At 45.4% G+C, this 17361-nt stretch overlaps 1 protein-coding gene across 14 annotated transcripts in view; it reads right to left on the minus strand.

The window, feature by feature from the left end:
- The window catches only part of TTC28 (tetratricopeptide repeat domain 28), a 580310-nt gene that overhangs the window by 71314 nt on the left and 491635 nt on the right, over positions 1 to 17361 (minus strand). For all 14 annotated transcript variants that reach the window (XM_055549377.1, XM_055549381.1, XM_055549379.1 and 11 more), the window contains 2 exons: positions 15439 to 15657; positions 13318 to 13483 (listed from right to left, as the gene is read on the minus strand). In XM_055549377.1, the coding sequence (XP_055405352.1) occupies positions 13318 to 13483; positions 15439 to 15657 (385 nt within the window). The remainder of the gene's footprint in view (positions 1 to 13317; positions 13484 to 15438; positions 15658 to 17361) is intronic.

A 17361-nucleotide genomic window follows, 5' to 3' on the forward strand; every position in this document is an offset into this window, starting at 1 on the left:
TAGAACCTGGATTCTCTTGCCTATTTGACTCATTTTCAAAGATAAGTTAGATAAATAGCTTTTTTCCTCTTTGTAACTTTCTCCCATCTCTAATTCTTTAACCTTCTAAACTTAGCCATTTCCATCATTCAAAAATACCATAATCTGCATTCACTACAAACTCTGGTGAGTTTTCTCTCCAGAATTTAAAAGTCAACACTGAAATAAAGTAGGAGGCAGCAGATTAAAACAAACAAAACAAAAAAAACTAACACATTCAGTTCAGTTCAGTCGCTCAGTCGTGTCCGACTCTTTGCAACCCCATGAATTGCAGCACGCCAGGCCTCCCTGTCCATCACCAACTCCTGGAGCCTACCCAAACTCATGTCCATCAAGTCGGTGATGCCATCCAACCATCTCATCCTCTGTTGTCCCCTTCTCCTCCTGCCCCCAATCCCTCCCAGCATCAGGGTCTTTTCCAATGAGTCAACTCTTCGCATGAGGTGGCCAAAGTACTGGAGTTTCAGCTTCAGCATCAGTCCTTCCAATGAACACCCAGGACTGATCTCCTTTAGGATGGACTGGTTGGATCTCCTTGCAGTCCAAGGGACTCTCAAGAGTCTTCTCCAACACCACATTAGCTTACACTTAATTGAAAGAAAGTTTGTACACATACACACTCCCTCCCATCTTCCCCCTAACACCCTCATTTCACTCTGGTATTAATTCAGTTTGCTCAATCTGTGTCCTTCTTTGGAAATTTTTTCCCTTGTATGTAGCCAGATCAACTCTAACATTGAAGGGAAACTTTCCTAGCTTCAGCAATAACATAACTTAACATAACAGGAGTGGGTAGCCTTTCCCTTCTCCAGGGGATCTTCCCAACCCAGGGATCAAATCCAGTTCTCCCGCATTGCAGAGGGATTCTTTACCTGCTGAGCCACAAGGGAAGCCCATTACGGTAACTATGAATTGACAATGTTTGTATGGGGGAAAGAAAGGTAGGCCCACTTCATTTAGTCATTCAATTACTATTTTCTGAGAGTCAACCATGTTCCAGGTACTGTACTGATGGCAAACCACGCAGACCCAATCCTCACCCTCGATGGACTTCTAGTCCAGTGAGACAGACACTACAAAATGAACTCCATACAATAAATAATACTGTGATTAGAACACCCCAAAATGAAACATACAAGGTGCCTAGATAGAAGGAAACAGTGAAAACCCAACACTAAAACAACCCAGACCTAACAAATAGCTTTTTGGAAACCCCAAAGAGATGTCTTCGTTCTCTGCAGGGATGTGGCACGCAAGTCTGGAGTGGCTGGTCTAAAGAAAGGAAATCAATGTTGTGTATCACTCTGTCTTTCCATTTAATCTTCTCAAGAGAGACCGTCTCCAATCTTGAGGTGGTAATCAATACGTGACACATGCACTGTCAGCCCCATCGGTCTAAACCAGTACCTGTATATGTTAACTTACAGTCAGATCTGCAAGTTATCCCCACCCCACAGCTCTATCTGAGCCGTGTCTCACGGACACGTGTCCATCCAACCTCCAGTTTTAGGTGGAAGCATCCACTGTTGCTTGATCCACCTGCGAGGCTGGAGATGAGGACACAGAAAAAGCACTGGAGCCAGGATCAGCGGCAGGCTCACAGGAGGCCCTGGAGTGGAGGCAGGGAGGGGACGAGGGCAGGACAGCTATGGGCTGACTCCAGAGATGGGAAGGGACGCCATCCCTCCTAAAAGCAAGATGCTTTTAGAAGGGATGCCAGAATGAAGTGTTGTTTCTTGATGTCTCTAATTAACAGGGGATGAGCAGCTCGCACAGGAATAAAGGAAAAGACAATTTACAACGATAACTTTGTCTCCATGGGACAGTGTGTTTTTGGAGGTGACAGATCCTTAAATCATTCTGTTCCTCCTTGCTTATTAGCAGTGACTCCTCACTGTATTAGCATAAGTCCACCAAAAGCCAGGAAAAAACATCTCATTACTTTTGAAGCCTTAACAAGTTTAATGTGTTACTAAGACTCAGAAGAATTTCATGTGCTGGCCTAGGGGCCAAGTTTTGTAATGTGGATGTAAGTTCAAGGTCTGCACTAATTATCTGATCTAGGTCCACCTCTTTGAGTGTTGAAAATTGTGCTTTCATGGTACTTCATGGGGGTGGAAGTGGGAAGAAAAGACTAGAGCAATATGGGAAATAACTATAAAACGTGTTCCCACCTGTGTCATGCTTTGCCACATCAATGATGCCATACTGACCTCATGGTCAAAGGAAGGAGTCCTCCTAGCCCTGAGTAGTTCTTTCCCTCCTTTCCTCATCCACTCATCCAGTGAACACTCACTGAGGGCCTCTTAAGTACCAGGCACTGTTAAGAGCTGGGACTGTAGAGATAAGACACAATCACTAGACCTGGTCACTGTCCAGCCATTCAGGGACAATACTATTGGGACTGAGCCAGTCTGTCCTACTTGATTTTAGCTACCCAATGAGTATACATGAGACTTCTATGTACCACATGCCCAGACTTTTCTAAATCCTGGTTGGTAGGTAAAGAAGGGGGGAAGCATGGGTGGTCAGCTCCCAGCAGGTATCCCCTACTTTGTCCTCTCTCCTTAATACCCCCTGCCCCACTCTGACTTCTAGCCACCTGTGTAAGCAAATCCTGCCTTCAATGTGTGCTTAAGACTTCCAGGAAAAGCAATGCCCCAGGGGTTAGGACTCCAGGGGATCCCACGCTGGCAGAAGAAGAAAGTAAATGCAAACCCAGGAGAATGTGCACGATGTGGAGGTGGGGGGGGGGGGTGGCAGGGGGTGGGGGAACCTGACCCCTGTTGGAACAGAGGGTTGACTCCAGGCACTGGAGTGAGACAAGCCATATGGAACAACGGGGCCTGCTGACCCAGTCACTCCAGGTGCTCCTCGGCCACCAGCATTCTCTGTGCGTTATGATGTGTGTGGGAGCCGTCAGATGACAGTGGAGCTTTGGGGAAACTCCTCAGGCAGCAGAGGGCCAAGGGAACTGAAGCAGGAGAAGGAGGCAGGAGCCAGGGAGGCCAGACTGGTCACGCGGACGTATTCTTATAAGAGCGAGCCCAGGGTGGGAAAGCTGGAAATACAGGTGAACCTGATTGGGTACCACCTGAGAAGAGGTTTGACTTTGGATGTGGGAAGCCTGAGGACATTTCCATGGGACCTGCTTGTATACAGGGGTAAGGTCAAGCCTAGAAATCAAGTGAGACACTGGGCAAGCATGCACATCTGTGTCCCTGAGGAAGGCGACCTTTCCAAGGGAAAGTCCAATAATCAGATGTGAGCATGGGGAAACGCCCATAGTTTTGGAGCAAGAGGAAGATGAGAAGCCATCAGAGAAGACGGAGGAGGGCTTGCAGAGCTTGGCTCACACCAGGGTATGTGCTGCGTTGAGGGGGAGACAGAGAAGCAGAAAGTGGTCCATGAAAGATACTAAAGGTAACAGAAGCAGGAAGCCTGAACAAAGATCATCACGTCTCTGACCATCTGCAGGGGCGCTGCGGGTGGGAGTCTGAGCTCCTGTTCAGCACATGATCATGCAGGAGAGACTCCTGTCCTGTCCGTGTCCCACGGCATACATGTCTTGCTATAGCCAATGGGATGTGAGCAAGCGGTGAGCCTGATGGTTTTGCTTAGACTCCTGTGATCCTGGCTTCTGCTCTGAGAAGAGTGCTGTCTGGTCACAGAAAAAATAAGACACAGAGACCTAAGCCCAACAGGCTGGCTAAAGCAGAACCACCCCAGTGGACCTGCAGACCCAGGGCAAGGAACATGTCTGTGGTACACGTCTCTGAAATGCTGAGGTGCTCCATGCATTACCAGAGGAAAACCCCACCAGCACAGTGTGAGCTGTGGTCTGACAGTCAAGTGCGCTCCCCTAAGGACAGCACCTCTTCAGGGCCTCCTTACCACTGTGCTCAAACCGTAAAAGTACAAATGAGATGAAAACAATACCTATTTTAGCCATTCCAAAGAGGAACTTGGTGGCTACACTGAGGTTATTTTCCCAAAGCAAGACAAGTCAAGAGTTATATATTAAATGTCTTAAATATTGATTGTTAGATAAAGCTGCAGAGAATCAATCAGAAAGAAAAGACCAGGGAATTTTATTGGGGCAAAGGGCAGGATATACAAAGTCAGAGATATTGAGATTTGATTAGTTCAAAGAATTTTTACAAAGTTGGTTATGGCAACAGCCAGCCAAGGCTGATGTGGGCCTGAGAGGGAAGCACTGACTGGACTGGTCGGTGGATTTGCCTCACCCCTCTCCTCCAGCCCGTGTTCTAACAGAAATGCCACTCCAAGCTTTGGGACCATGAACAAAGGATCTGGGATGAGACATAAAAGAAGTGTCTGGTGTCCAGCACTGCCCCTGCCCGGGCCCCAGGACACCTACCAGAGTCGCCCTTGCCCTGTGGCCCTGGTACAGGCATGTCGGCCCCTGGTCCAGGGAAGTCCGGGCCTGTCATAGCTCCAGGCCGGGGGACCCCACCCTGGCACAATGACTGGCACAAGTGGTGTGCCTTGCATCACTGCTGCTGCTTTTTTGTCCTTAGGCTGATTCTACTATTCACCAGATTATTCTTCCTATGAATAATGGTAAAACCCATATTGAGCAATTTCAAGAATTCTGCTTTTAGAAAATTGCATGAGAAATACAAGAGGAGATTCAATTTAGGCTATTTCAAAGGTCATACAAAAAGACCAACTACACTTATCCTTCTTGCTAAGCTGCTGACTTACACTAAGAAGCTTACCAGGGCCTTCTGTACTCATTTCGTATTCAGCCTTCTGGAAGGAATCCAACTTTAGGAATCCGGGGCATAAGACCAGAATCTACAGCATGTTCCACTCATTTCTGCAGCTGTGTCTCTTCAAGTGCTCTAATCCCTAACCTGGCATCATGTTGTTTTTATTTTATTTTTTCTCCTCAGATGTAGCTGAGCCTGTGTGAGTCACCTCAGAGATAAAGCCCACCCTTTGGAATGAGCCTTGTCACAAGAAGACAGGACATAAGAGATTCAGCCCGGCAAGCCCACCCTATCAGAAAGGGAGCTTGACTTCAGATCTTATAGGAAAGAGGCGAGCCTCTGAAGGCAGCAGCCGAGCACTGGGACGTAGGGATGACATTTCCTGCAACACAGGACAGGGGTCCTCCTCTTGCAATGACCACTCACCAGCTGAAGGCCTGGGCCCTTCCCTTGCTCCAGGTCCCACGGGTGAGGGACTTCTTCTGCGGGTGAGGGACTTCCTCTGCTAAGAATGACCTCTCCGCCTCATGCTTCAGCTGCTGCTGCTGCTGCTGCTAAGTTGCGACTCTGTGCAACCCCACAGATGGCAGCCCAACAGACTCCTTTGTCCCTGGGATTCTCCAGGCAAGAATACTGGAGTGAGTTGCCGTTTCCTTCTCCAATGCATGAAAATGAAAAGTGAAAGTGAAGTTGCTCAGTTGTGTCCGACTCTTCGTGACCCCATGGACCGTAGCCTACCAGGCTCCTCCGTCCATGGGATTCTACAGGCAAGAGTACTGGAGTGGGTTGCCATTGCCTTCTCCGAGCTGCTTCAGGCCTAGCTCAAATGTCACCCCTGAGGAAACCTCCTGAACCACTGCCTTGACCCCTGAGGGGCAAACTGAGGCATGGTCTTTTTCTGGTTTAGACCTTTTCCATAGTGTTTCACATATGGTGGATTAATAATTCACACATTTGTTGCATGCTCCACACTGGCAGCTACTGTAAGCCCAAGAATTCCGGCTATTATTCATGCATGCATTTCCAAGCTCAGGATCAGCTTTGGCACAAACTGGGCTACATGCTCATAAAATATTTTCAAAATGGCACTGCCCTAATTTAGAATGAAGTTGGAAACTCTTTAAGGGATAAAATAAATGTCCCCAAATATTATATCCACTTTTACTTCATAGAATTCTGGGAAAAAATTTGGGATAAGAAAAAATATTTGATTTGCAAAATAAAGCTTTACTAGTCTGGATTAATTGGGAGGTCAGCCTTGATTAGCAATTTGCCAGAATTAGAAAATATCATGAAGAAAGCCTTAAACTTTCAAACTGAAAGTCGCTCAGTCGTGTCCGACTCTTTGCAACCCCATGGACTATCAGTTCAGTTCAGTTGCTCAGTCATGTCCAACTCTTTGCGACCTCATGAACCACAGCATACCAGGCCTCCCTGTCCACCACCAACTCCTGGAGCCTACCCAAACTCATGTGCACGAGTCGGTGATGCCATCCAACCATCTCATCCTCTGTCGTTCCCCTTCTCCTCCTGCCCTCAATCTTTCCCAGCATCAGGGTCTTTTCAAATGAGTCAGCTCTTCACATCAGATGGCCAAAGTATTGGCGTTTCAGCTTCAACATCAGTCCTTCCAGTGAACACCCAGGACTGATCTCCTTTAGGATGGACTGGCTGGATCTCCCTGCAGTTCAAGGGACTCTCAAGAGTCTTACAACACCACAGTTCAAAAGCATCAATTATTCTGCGCTCAGCTTTCTTTATAGTCCAACTCTCACATTCATACATGACCACTGGAAAAACCATAGCCTTGACTAGACGGACCTTTGTTAACAAAATAATGTGTCTGCTTTTTAATATGCTGTCTAGGTTAGTCATAACTTTCCTTCCAAGGGGTAAGCGTCTTTTAATTTCATGGCTATAATCACCATCTGCAGTGATTTTGGACCCCCCAAAAATAAAGTCAGCCACTGTTTTCACTGTTTCCACATCTATTTGCCATGAAGTGATGGGACCGGATGCCAAGATCTTAGTTTTCTGAATGTTGAGCTTTAAGCCAACTTTTTCACTCTCCTCTTTCACTTTCATCAAGAGGCTATAGAGTCCATGGAATTCTCCTGGCCAGAACTCTGGAGTGGGTAGCCTTTCTCTTCTGTAGGGCATCTTCCCAACTCAGGGATCGAACCAGGTCTCCCACATTGCAGGCAGACTCTTTACCATGTGAGCCACAAGAGAAGCCCTAAACTTTCAAAGGCTCACTGTAATTTAAAATAAGCCAACAATGAAGCAATGACCACTGCTTACTTGCTTAAAAGGACAGATAGAAGTAGTTTAAATCAGTCTATCAAGTATCCGTTTTCATCAATTAAATATGTTCTAGTTGCAATCTTGCTTTTGCAATTCACTTGTTTAAAAAGCTCTGGGTTTTTTCCCCCTCTTTTAGCAGAGATGGGGGGTGGGAATCTCTTTGGGACTGAATTAATCATAATCTTTGGTTCATTGTTGATCCATGAGCAGCCTGTTTTCACATATTTATTCACTAATTTTTAATAAAGTCATAAGTACTCATAAACCCACCAGCCCAAACAGCTAGAGAGCAATTTACAGCTAATCATCTGCTACCTCCCAAAGAGCCCACCCCCTCCCCAGTCTGAGGCAAGTCCCACCCCCAAGCCCACGGCCATCACTCCCTGCCTGTCCATTCCACAGAAGTTTTACTGCCTCTAGCTATATTCCGCTGGACCATAGAAAAAGCAAGAGAATTACAGAAAAAATCTACTTCTGCTTCAATGACTACACGAAAGCCTTTGTGTGGATCACAACAAACTGTGGAGAATTCTTCAAGAGATGAGAATACCAGACCACCTTACCTGCCTCCTGAAAAATCTGTATGCAGGTCAAGAAGCAACAGTTAGAACCAGACATGGAACAATGGATTGGTTCCAAACTGGGAAAGGAGTAGGTCAAGGCTGTTTATTGTTACCCTGCTTATTTAACTTATATGCAGAGTACATCAGCGAAATGCCAGGCTGGATGAAGCACAAGCTGGACTCAAGACTGCAGGGAAAAATATCAATAACCTCAGATATGCAGATAACACCACACCTATGGCAGAAAGTGAAGAGGAACTAAAGAGCCTCTTAATGAGAGTGAAAGAGGAGAGTGAAAAAACTAAACATTCAAAAAACGAAGATCATGGCATCTAGTCCTATCACTTCATGGCAAATAGATGGGGAATAATGGAAACAGTGACAGACTTTATTTTCCTGGGCTCCAAAATCACTGCAGATGGTGACTGAAGCCATGAAATTAAAAGATGCTTGCTCCTTGGAAGAAAAGCTATGACAAACCTAGACAGTGTATTAAAAAGCAGAGAGATTACTTTGCTGACAAAGGTCCATCTAGTCAAAGCTATGGCTGTTTTTCCAGTAGTCATGTATGGATGTGAGAGTTGGACTGTGAAGAAAGCTGAACGCCGAAGAATTGATGCTTTTGAACTGTGGTGTTGGAGAAGACTCTTGAGAGTCCCTTGAACTGCAAGGAGATCCAACCAGTCTATCCTATAGGAAATCAGTCCTGAATATTCATTGGAAGGACTGATGCTAAATCTGAAACTCCAATGCTTTGGCCACCTGATATGAAGAACTGACTCACTGGAAAAGACCCTGATGCTCGGAAAGATTGAAGGCATGAGGAGAAGGGGACGACAGAGGATGAGACCGTTGCATGGCATCACCGAGTTTGAGCAAGCTCTGGGAGTTGGTGATGGACGGAAGCCTGGCGTGCTGCAGTCCATGGGGTCACAAAGAGTCAGACATGACTGAGCGACTGAACTGACTGCTTTATTCCTAAAAGCATATTTTGATTTCAGTTGTTTTAACTCTATCAATAAAGATGTCATGCTATAGGTAGTATTTTTGGGACCTACTTTTTCGCATAATATTTCTCCAATTTACTTAACTTATTTAATAAGAGGTTCACTATGACTCATCTCTTTTGTTTGCTGCCCAATATTCCACTTGGGGGCTAACTGCAGCACTATTTACTCATCATTTCTCTCACCGATGGCCTGTATTTCCAGAATTTTGCTATTGCTTGCAGTGTGACTCTGAAGATTCCCACTCATGTACAAGATCCTCTCTTGGATATTACACATATATTATATTATGTGCCTGGGTCAAAAGGTAAGCAACTACTTGGCTCAGAAGGTGATGATAAACCATCTTCTGATGTGGTCATGCCAATCTACTTCCCCAAGCCACATATAAGATATCCTGTGGACCCACATCTCCTCCAGCACTTGGGATTGTCAGTTTTGTTAACATTTGTCCCTTGTTATCAGGCTAGAATCAACTAGAGGTATCAGCATTTATGAACTGATGCACTCTAAATTTACCAGTGTTTTGAAATAAGAAAATACATTTGATTATAAAAATAACTTTCACTATAGAAAATTCAGAAATATAGAAAAGCACCAAAAGAAAAAAACAGTAGCAGCTATAGTATATCAAGATTTCATATTCATTTAATGAAGGAATATTTACCCTATTACAAGTGCAGTCTACAACTGCAATTTATTTAAAGACCCTGGGTAAGACCAGATCAGATCTACCACTGAACATGGCCCTGCTAGTATTCTAACCTGTCAGCTTAGCACCCACAAAGTGCCACTGCACTGTCCCAGGTGCCCAGGAAGCAGCAAGGCTCTAGCTAAAGATCAGAATTAAAAGCTGAAGATGTGCTTTGAAATTCATAACAGCTCCCTTATGGGAGGTTCATGTTCTGTACAGTGGTTTCAATCTATGCCTCTTTTGATCTGGGAGGAAGTGACTGGAAGTTCTTATTAAACACTTAAAAAAAGCAGGTCTTTTATTTTAAATCCATTTTCAGAAACTCCTTTGTAGCAATGTGCTTCCTTTCAGCAGCAAGATGCCATTAAGGAGAACAAAAATGGTCTGCAGAATAACAAGGATATCATGACCAGACTGGGTGATTGAATGAAGGTGTCCCCCCAGGCGCGGAGACTCAGTTTCTAGGGGCACACTGTGCACTTTACATCCACTGGAAAAAGGGAATTGGTGAGCCAGCCCAGCATGAGCAGAGAGTGCTCACAGCGCACCTTCTGGTGACTAAATTTCAAAGTCACTGACGTCCCAGTCTGGGCGAGGCACTGTGTTAGACAGTGAGAATTCAGAGAGAACACCGCACCTGCTCTCCATGGCATCGCCATCTCCTTGGGAAGACACAACCCAGGTGACTACGGAACAAGGAAGACTGAAGTAGGTGCGATTGTTAGCGACCATGGAGAATAGCAGAGACCTGAGTTAGACTTACAGGGACTGGATGTTCCTGATGGAAACAGCACAAGCTTTAAACAGGGCTCTAAAGGGAGATTAGACTACCTACAGGAAAAGCAGAAGGACAAACTTTTTGGCCAATCCAATATTTTTAGAACAGCTAAACCAATTTATACTCCTAGGGTATGAGACTGTCTACTATATCCACAGTTTAAAAATATTTACTCATTTTATAGATGAGAAATAATTTATCTGTCACTTGAAATGCTTTCTTGAAACTGTGAGGCAGAAACCAGTCTCACAAAAACTCCATTTTAGTAAATTCAAACCATGCCAACAAAGTATTCAATTTTAATATCATAATTAAGAACCTGAGTTTGAGGTCACAAAAGATGAACGAATTTCTAATAAGACAAGTTCAAAGCAACAGGAAAGACCCTCACTTCTGGGTGTTCAAACCGGGATTGAAGCTACTGAGGGCAGCCCCCCCCAGACTGATGCTGAGCATCAAGCCAGCCAACATCCTGGAGACCCCTGAGGAGGCACCCTGACTTGTGAACTTTCTGTCCCAGGCAGAGAGGAAAAGGTTAATGCGGGAAACAGAAGCAAGTTACAGTGTTTTCCTCTCTCCCTGCCATTGATGAAGGGCTGAACTATAACCTCAAAGTCATTTTTCTAAATCAAAAGGCACCAGGAAGCAAACTTAGTCACCCTCCAGTATCTTGTAAAAGAACTGCTCAGGCACAAGCATTTGGACTTAAACTATGGTGTCCAACAAGGGGGTGCTGCTAAGTCAAAGGGTAACCCTCTCCTTCTCAGGATGAATTTCAACCTAGGTCCAGGAAAACTGAGATAAGAGAAGGCTGTACGTTCGCACAGGCTGAGTCCTCTCAGTGGCTGGTATGGACTTCGATGTCCTGGCTGCGGCAAGAACGGTGCACACAGAAACCACCTCTGCATGCACAGGGGTTCAGACAGCAGGTGCTGCACACGCGGGTCCCCCCATGATCTCATCTCAGTTCAAGCTCTGGAGTGTGGCCCTACAAGCTTGAAAACCTCATGTTATAAATGTACTCAAAGAATCTTTGGCCTCATGGAGCTCACTTCCACCAACCGAGGTCATAGAGTTGTACAAATCAGTATGCCAGTTTGTTATGTACACATTATATCTGCAAGTAGATGTCATGAGACACCAAATGATCATCAGAAAGTCTGACAAAAAGCATCAGGGAGGCAGGATCACCTGAGAGGTCTCTCCGCTGAGGGTCACTGCAGACCCTGTGCATCCTGCCTGCAGTGGCCTTCATCTAGTTTATTTCTCGTCATCCTTCTGCACTCAGATCAAACACACCTTCCTCAAGACCCCTCTGCAACTCCCAGTGTGGGTTTCCCCACTGCTTACACATTTTCACTACCCCCTGCAATTTTAAGTGTTTACAGCAATTTTCATTAAAAGACCATATCTGCTCTATTATTATTTTTTTTCATTTCCCCTCAGAGCAGGAGCTATGCCTGCCACCTTGACCACTCTGCCGGATCTCCAACGGATGCAGCACATAGTAGGCACTCAAATAAGTGTGGAAGGGCAGGGAAAAGGAGTACATAATGACTGCCTGTACACTACGACGAGAATAGCCTTCCCACAGGACCTAGAGTCCTTTTGCCAAGATTCTCTCTCCCTGTGCACAAGATCAGAAATGGGCATGGCTGAAGTTTGCCCTACTTATGGTCCCTTTTCTGTGTTTGTAATGCTGACCAACCCTTCCCCCTCTCACACTTGCTTTGGATATGCAATACCTTTGACTGGGTTACAGGTTAATCAGACTGGTCTAAGCACCTTTCTGTCTGCTAAAGCAGCTCTGTGTACCCTGGCCTAATCTATTTTACGGTCATTTATAGTTGAATCTCGGGGAGTAGCCTTACATCCAAGTTCGAGGGGTTCCCACTCTGCGAAGCCCCTGTGGTCACCACCCCACGTGCCAGCGTTAAAGACAGGAATGCTCCAAGATGCTCGGCAGCCGGGGGAGAAACAGAGGGACAGAGTGCGCATATGGCTGATGCCTGCTCATGCTTCCCACACACAGAAGCTAGAGATGACATTCTTACATGCTTCGGCTATTGTCTCAAGTATGATATTAATTTTGATAATTAAAAACAGAACCAGTACTGGCCTGGGAGTGTGGCTGAGACTGAGACTGTTTTGATCCCAGCTCTGACACTAACTCGCTGTCAGCAAGTCCCATTTCGTGCCGGCTTCCGTCAAATAATGAGTTGGCCTTGATGACCACCAGGGCCCCTTCCGGCCTTGACAATCCATTTTCCAGTGGTTATTTTCTCTCTAAGAGCTCATCTCAGACTTGATAAACACCCAAAGATCAACCCAGCTGCTGGCAATGACTACCATACACTCGGGAGTCTGAGTTAAGCGCCTATCTCTATAGAAATCACTGCCATATCTTAGGATTTTCATGATTATAAATGAAATCATTCAAGAGAAAAGCAGATGTCCCTGGACCTGACACCAGTTCACACAGCAGATTCTCTGACACAGATCTTCTCAACATTTGTTAATCACAGGACGGAGGACTGAGACGTCTGGGAGATCTGGCTATGACCCAGCTCTCAGGGACTCTCTTCCTTCCATCTTCCGAGAAACAGGGTCCTTCTGGAAATTACTTTCTATATATAAAATGTATATTTTATATATATATATTTCTATATATAGTCAATTATGATTAAACATTTCCATGAGTATATAACTTCTACAATATTTGCAAAAAACAGCACTTTTCTTCCCTATCCTTGATATTGGAAGTTCAACGTCTTCACCTCAGCCCCCCAACGCACAGATCCTGTCACTGGTGATAAATTCTCAAACAGGCGTTCAGTTGTAGTACAAACTCATTATTAATCTGTTTATAACCAAAAAAGCATCTCAATTTTAATTAGCTAATATGTTAAATTCAAAGTCATGTTTATGTTTAAACATTCTACAAACCCATCTTAGAAAATGGGCATGTCTGATGAGGCCCTTCCCTGTCTGAAAGGAAATTACTGAAAAGAATAAAGACATTCTGCTAAGGGGTTTGTACTCCAGAGACACATATTTGCTTCTGCTGCAGTAACTGTGAATAGACTGAGCACAAGTGTATGAATTTCAGATTTCTTCAAGTAGGATGTTTATAAAAGAAAAAACAAACGAAAGCCCTCGTATCTGAAGGCAGGCCCAGGAGCACCGCGCTCCTCACCTCGAGTAGTAGGACTCCACGCCCAGGACCTCCCGCACGCTGGCAATGTGCTGCTCCAGGGCCGAGCTCGTGGCTGTGGGAAGGGCTGTGCTGCTGCCCGTCTGGAGGTCACTGGAGTTTTCCACTGCGTTGTCTCCCAGGTAGTGTTCATGAAACTTCAGAATTCCTGAAATAAGACAGGCACAGCCAACGTTATACCTGCCTGGGGTATAAGGGGAAGGGAAGGTGGAGGGCAGGGGGCAACAAGGTCAAAGCTATGTGACCAAGAGGTCAAAGACGACGAGCATGCTGTCCTCCAAACCATGGGAAGAAATCCTAAAATCTAGGTCTTTCAGAATTCTGGTCGGTACCATTTTTACAATTTTCACTATCAGGGCTGGTGCACGAAAACAGGGAATTCAAGACAGGGCTTTTGCTTTTGATGACACATATTCAGAAGCTCTGGGGCTGATGACTCGTTCACATCAGTTCACGTATTTTAAAACAGATGCATCTCAGAAGCAGCAACCAGGGAAAGTTCCCTTTGAGGAATGGTGCGTGAACATGCCAAAGGTATATTCTCCCCAGAAGACGCACTCCTGACAAAAACTGTAACTAGCCAAATATAGACCTTTCGTTTCACAAAAGCAAAGCAAAATAAATACACAGCATTAAGGCCAGATAAAAACATTTTAAACCATCTTTAAATAAGACCAACTGGTCAATGGTCATTAATGGATTAAAGGAGCAAAAAACGATGGCTGTATGAAATCAAAGGCAGTCTGCAGTGGTTTTCTGGCAATAAACACAGGACATATTCTTAAATGGTAATGAGGTGTGTCAGCCCTAGAAAATGCTGGTCCTCTCTGATTGGATTAAAGCCCCAGTGAAAGCTTCAGAGTCTAATTAAGAGCAAAGAGAAACAGAAAGAGAAACAATAGGAGCCTCATTATACATGACTCATTATTACAAGGATTTGGATATGCCACCTGTCAAATCATGTCCCCAAAACATAACCACCATGGAGAGAAAGAACGTGCTCGATGCCTCCATCATCAGCTGTATCCTCCTAAGTACCAGGGCCCTCCGCAGGCTGGGATACAGAGATTCAGCCCACTGTGTCTGACACTCACCAAGTCACCACAGACATCACAACTCAAAACCGTTAGCATATAAAGGTCAGAGGCAAGAATGTTCTTTATGGGAAGCCTATGGAAATGTGGAATTAAGGGGAAAATTACAAAGAGTAATCCTGAGGCATGGAATGTATAAGCATTCTCAGAATGTAATCAGAACCCAAGAAGCACCTCAGAGCTGTCATCCAGCAATCATTTTTTAAATTAAAGGGACAGAGAGGTAATCAAGAAAAGCTTGTCAGTTCGCCTTGGCAGTTGAACGTTTTGAAATTGGCTTACAGATATCCAAGAAGCTCATTCTTCAAGATTCCCAATTATAAGATCCACTTCCCCAGTCAATAAACTCTAATTGGATCTGGTGTGTCTCCAACATGGTAAAACCATCAGCATTTTATTATGCAAAAAATATGGCCCTAACAGCTAATTAGTGGTTCCGTACTTAGCGAAGCTGTTAAAGTCTGAACATTTAATCCTGATTTAATCAAAGGGGATTTTTATTTCTGAAACAGATTAACAAATGAACTGGTTAAAAATGGGTTTTGCTAAACTCAAGAAATTTCAAGCATGAGACTTCATTGATATACTGTGATAGAGTTGCCATCACCATTTCAGTCTCTTTAACTGGACCACAACAAAGGGTCACAATTATTAAATCATATCTAGAAAGAACTCGTTAGGACTTACAGTTATTGCTTTATTAGCTAATGAACAACAGTTGCCTAAAAACAGGGCTGCTGGTGACATTAATCCTCCTGTTCTTAGTCTTCCTTGATAAATGCTTCCATATTCACCAGCGAGGAGCTGTGATTTCTTGGGGGAATGAAAGAGCTGGGCTGTCTTATTAATTGAATGCCCCACCACCAGCTACCCACTGAGGTTGAGGTTTTGCTGAAAGCCAACATTAGCTCCTGGATCTGATATATGGTAACGCATCTCTCCCACCTCTGTTCATTAGACTTTCAGTCTGTTGTCTTAATTGCCCTGTTCCCAAGGAAAGAGATCTTACCTGCCCCAGGAGCAAGCAGCCAGCTGTACAGGTAGCCCGCTGCCAGGGAATAGTAAAGCACAAGTCCCCTCTGGCCGTTAACCATCTCTAAGATCTGATCGATAGTGACCGGGGAGTAGGGGTCAGAGTCCTGCTGTCCTGTTTGCCGTTCCACCAGGAGATCTGCAAACGCCCTTGTCCGTCCTCTTTCTGCCACGGCCAGAGCTTCATCATGATGGCCTAGGAGACAAAGGGATAGGCTGGGAGTCCACAGGGAGTGTGCTTATCAGAGATGGCCACCAGGTCCAGACAGCCCGGGCAGGTGGAAGCCCCATGGCCTCTGCACACCAACACACAGCAGACTCTCAGTCAGACTGTCAAGTGCACCCCTGCCCCCGAGGCCACATGCAGGGACCACCTTCTCAAAGGCCCAGGTTCAGATCCCGCACTCCTGAAAGCTGCTGGGCGTCCCTGTCTGACAGCCAGCTCAGGAGAGCTGCTTACAGCATCCATCCTCAGCCTTGCCACTCTCCCTCCTCACCCCGAGTTGCTCCAGGCCTCCTGGCTTCTGACCCCATCCCCTTGGCTCACTGGACCTGATGTTCTGCTCTCTGGTTACCCTCTCACTTTCCTGCTCAGCCTGGTTCTGATTTGGTCGTGACAGTTGATCCCTCTGGGATATAGCTTCTGACCATCTTTCTATTTCTCCTCGATGCAGCTCCTCCGTACATCACATTGACCAGCCCCGTTTCCACATTTCCCACCAAATTATACCTCTGTGTCCTTACACATGCTGGTCCATCTGCTGGAGTGCCTTTTCCTCTGTCACTTGAAACAAGGACTCCTGACAGCTGTCCTGCCTATCTCAACGACTAAATGAGACCCTACACGTGGAGATGCCTGGTAGGCAGCATTCAAAGCACAGTGTATATATAAGTGACATTATAATTGCTGGGAGTTTATACCTTATTCCATTCTTGGGTCCCATACACTTGCTTCTTGTGTCTTCTAGCTCCCACAGGCAAAGGGTTCAAACCTCTGAGGTCTCTAATTCTTTGAAATCGCTCCTCTCTTTCCAATTTTTCCTCAGTCTTTTGATCCAACCTCTAAACCCACTTCGTCTAAGAAACTAATCTGTAATCTAGTGTAAAAGTTAATGCACAAAAATGAGAGCATAAAAGATGCAGCAATATCCTTTCAAGTGAAGATTGTTAGAAGAAACACAATGCAGAGGATTTACTTGCAATCGTAAATGTACAACGGAAGAGCTGCTAGAACAAAGGTCCAGAGAGAGAGCAGGCAGAGGCGGGAGACCAGACGCCACAGCTCCAACAGCACTGCGAGGATGCCCCGCTTCCTGCAGTCCGTGCATCAGCAGATAAGCGCGGATTTACATGTGTGTATGCAAATGTCTCCTCTTACTCTATTAAGTTATTAACTGGAACAGCAGGGACAATTTCTGTACACACTGGAAAATTGGCCCCAAAGTGCTAGACAGACTGAACACTGTGATTATAACAGATAATAAACTGTAATCCCAGGCAATGAGCACAGTTAATAGACACATTTTTTAAGGGGAAGTCTGAGTATTCATATATATATATATATATATAAAGCAAAGGACAGGTTATTGGTGAGGCCTTAACAACCAACTTGAAAGACACTGTTAATTCCAATGGACACCTACTTAACCCAACTTCTGGGCTGCAGAAAATGGTCTGCAGAGATAGGCAGGCCTGAGGAGAAGCAGAGCTGGAATCAGGTGGCTGCCACAGTTAAGCCAGGTAAGGGGAGGGGGTGCCACAGCCACAGGGCAGACAGTACACACATGTACTAGACAGCAGCATTAAAGGATGTGTGGCGATGAGCCAGGGAAGAGGCCAGTGACTTCTCAGGTGCCTGCCCCCACATGCCGATGGGCAGAGGGAACCTGGTGGGAGCACC

The sequence above is a fragment of the Bubalus kerabau genome, chromosome 16 (assembly GCF_029407905.1).
Source record: "Bubalus kerabau isolate K-KA32 ecotype Philippines breed swamp buffalo chromosome 16, PCC_UOA_SB_1v2, whole genome shotgun sequence".
NCBI lineage: Eukaryota > Metazoa > Chordata > Mammalia > Artiodactyla > Bovidae > Bubalus > Bubalus kerabau.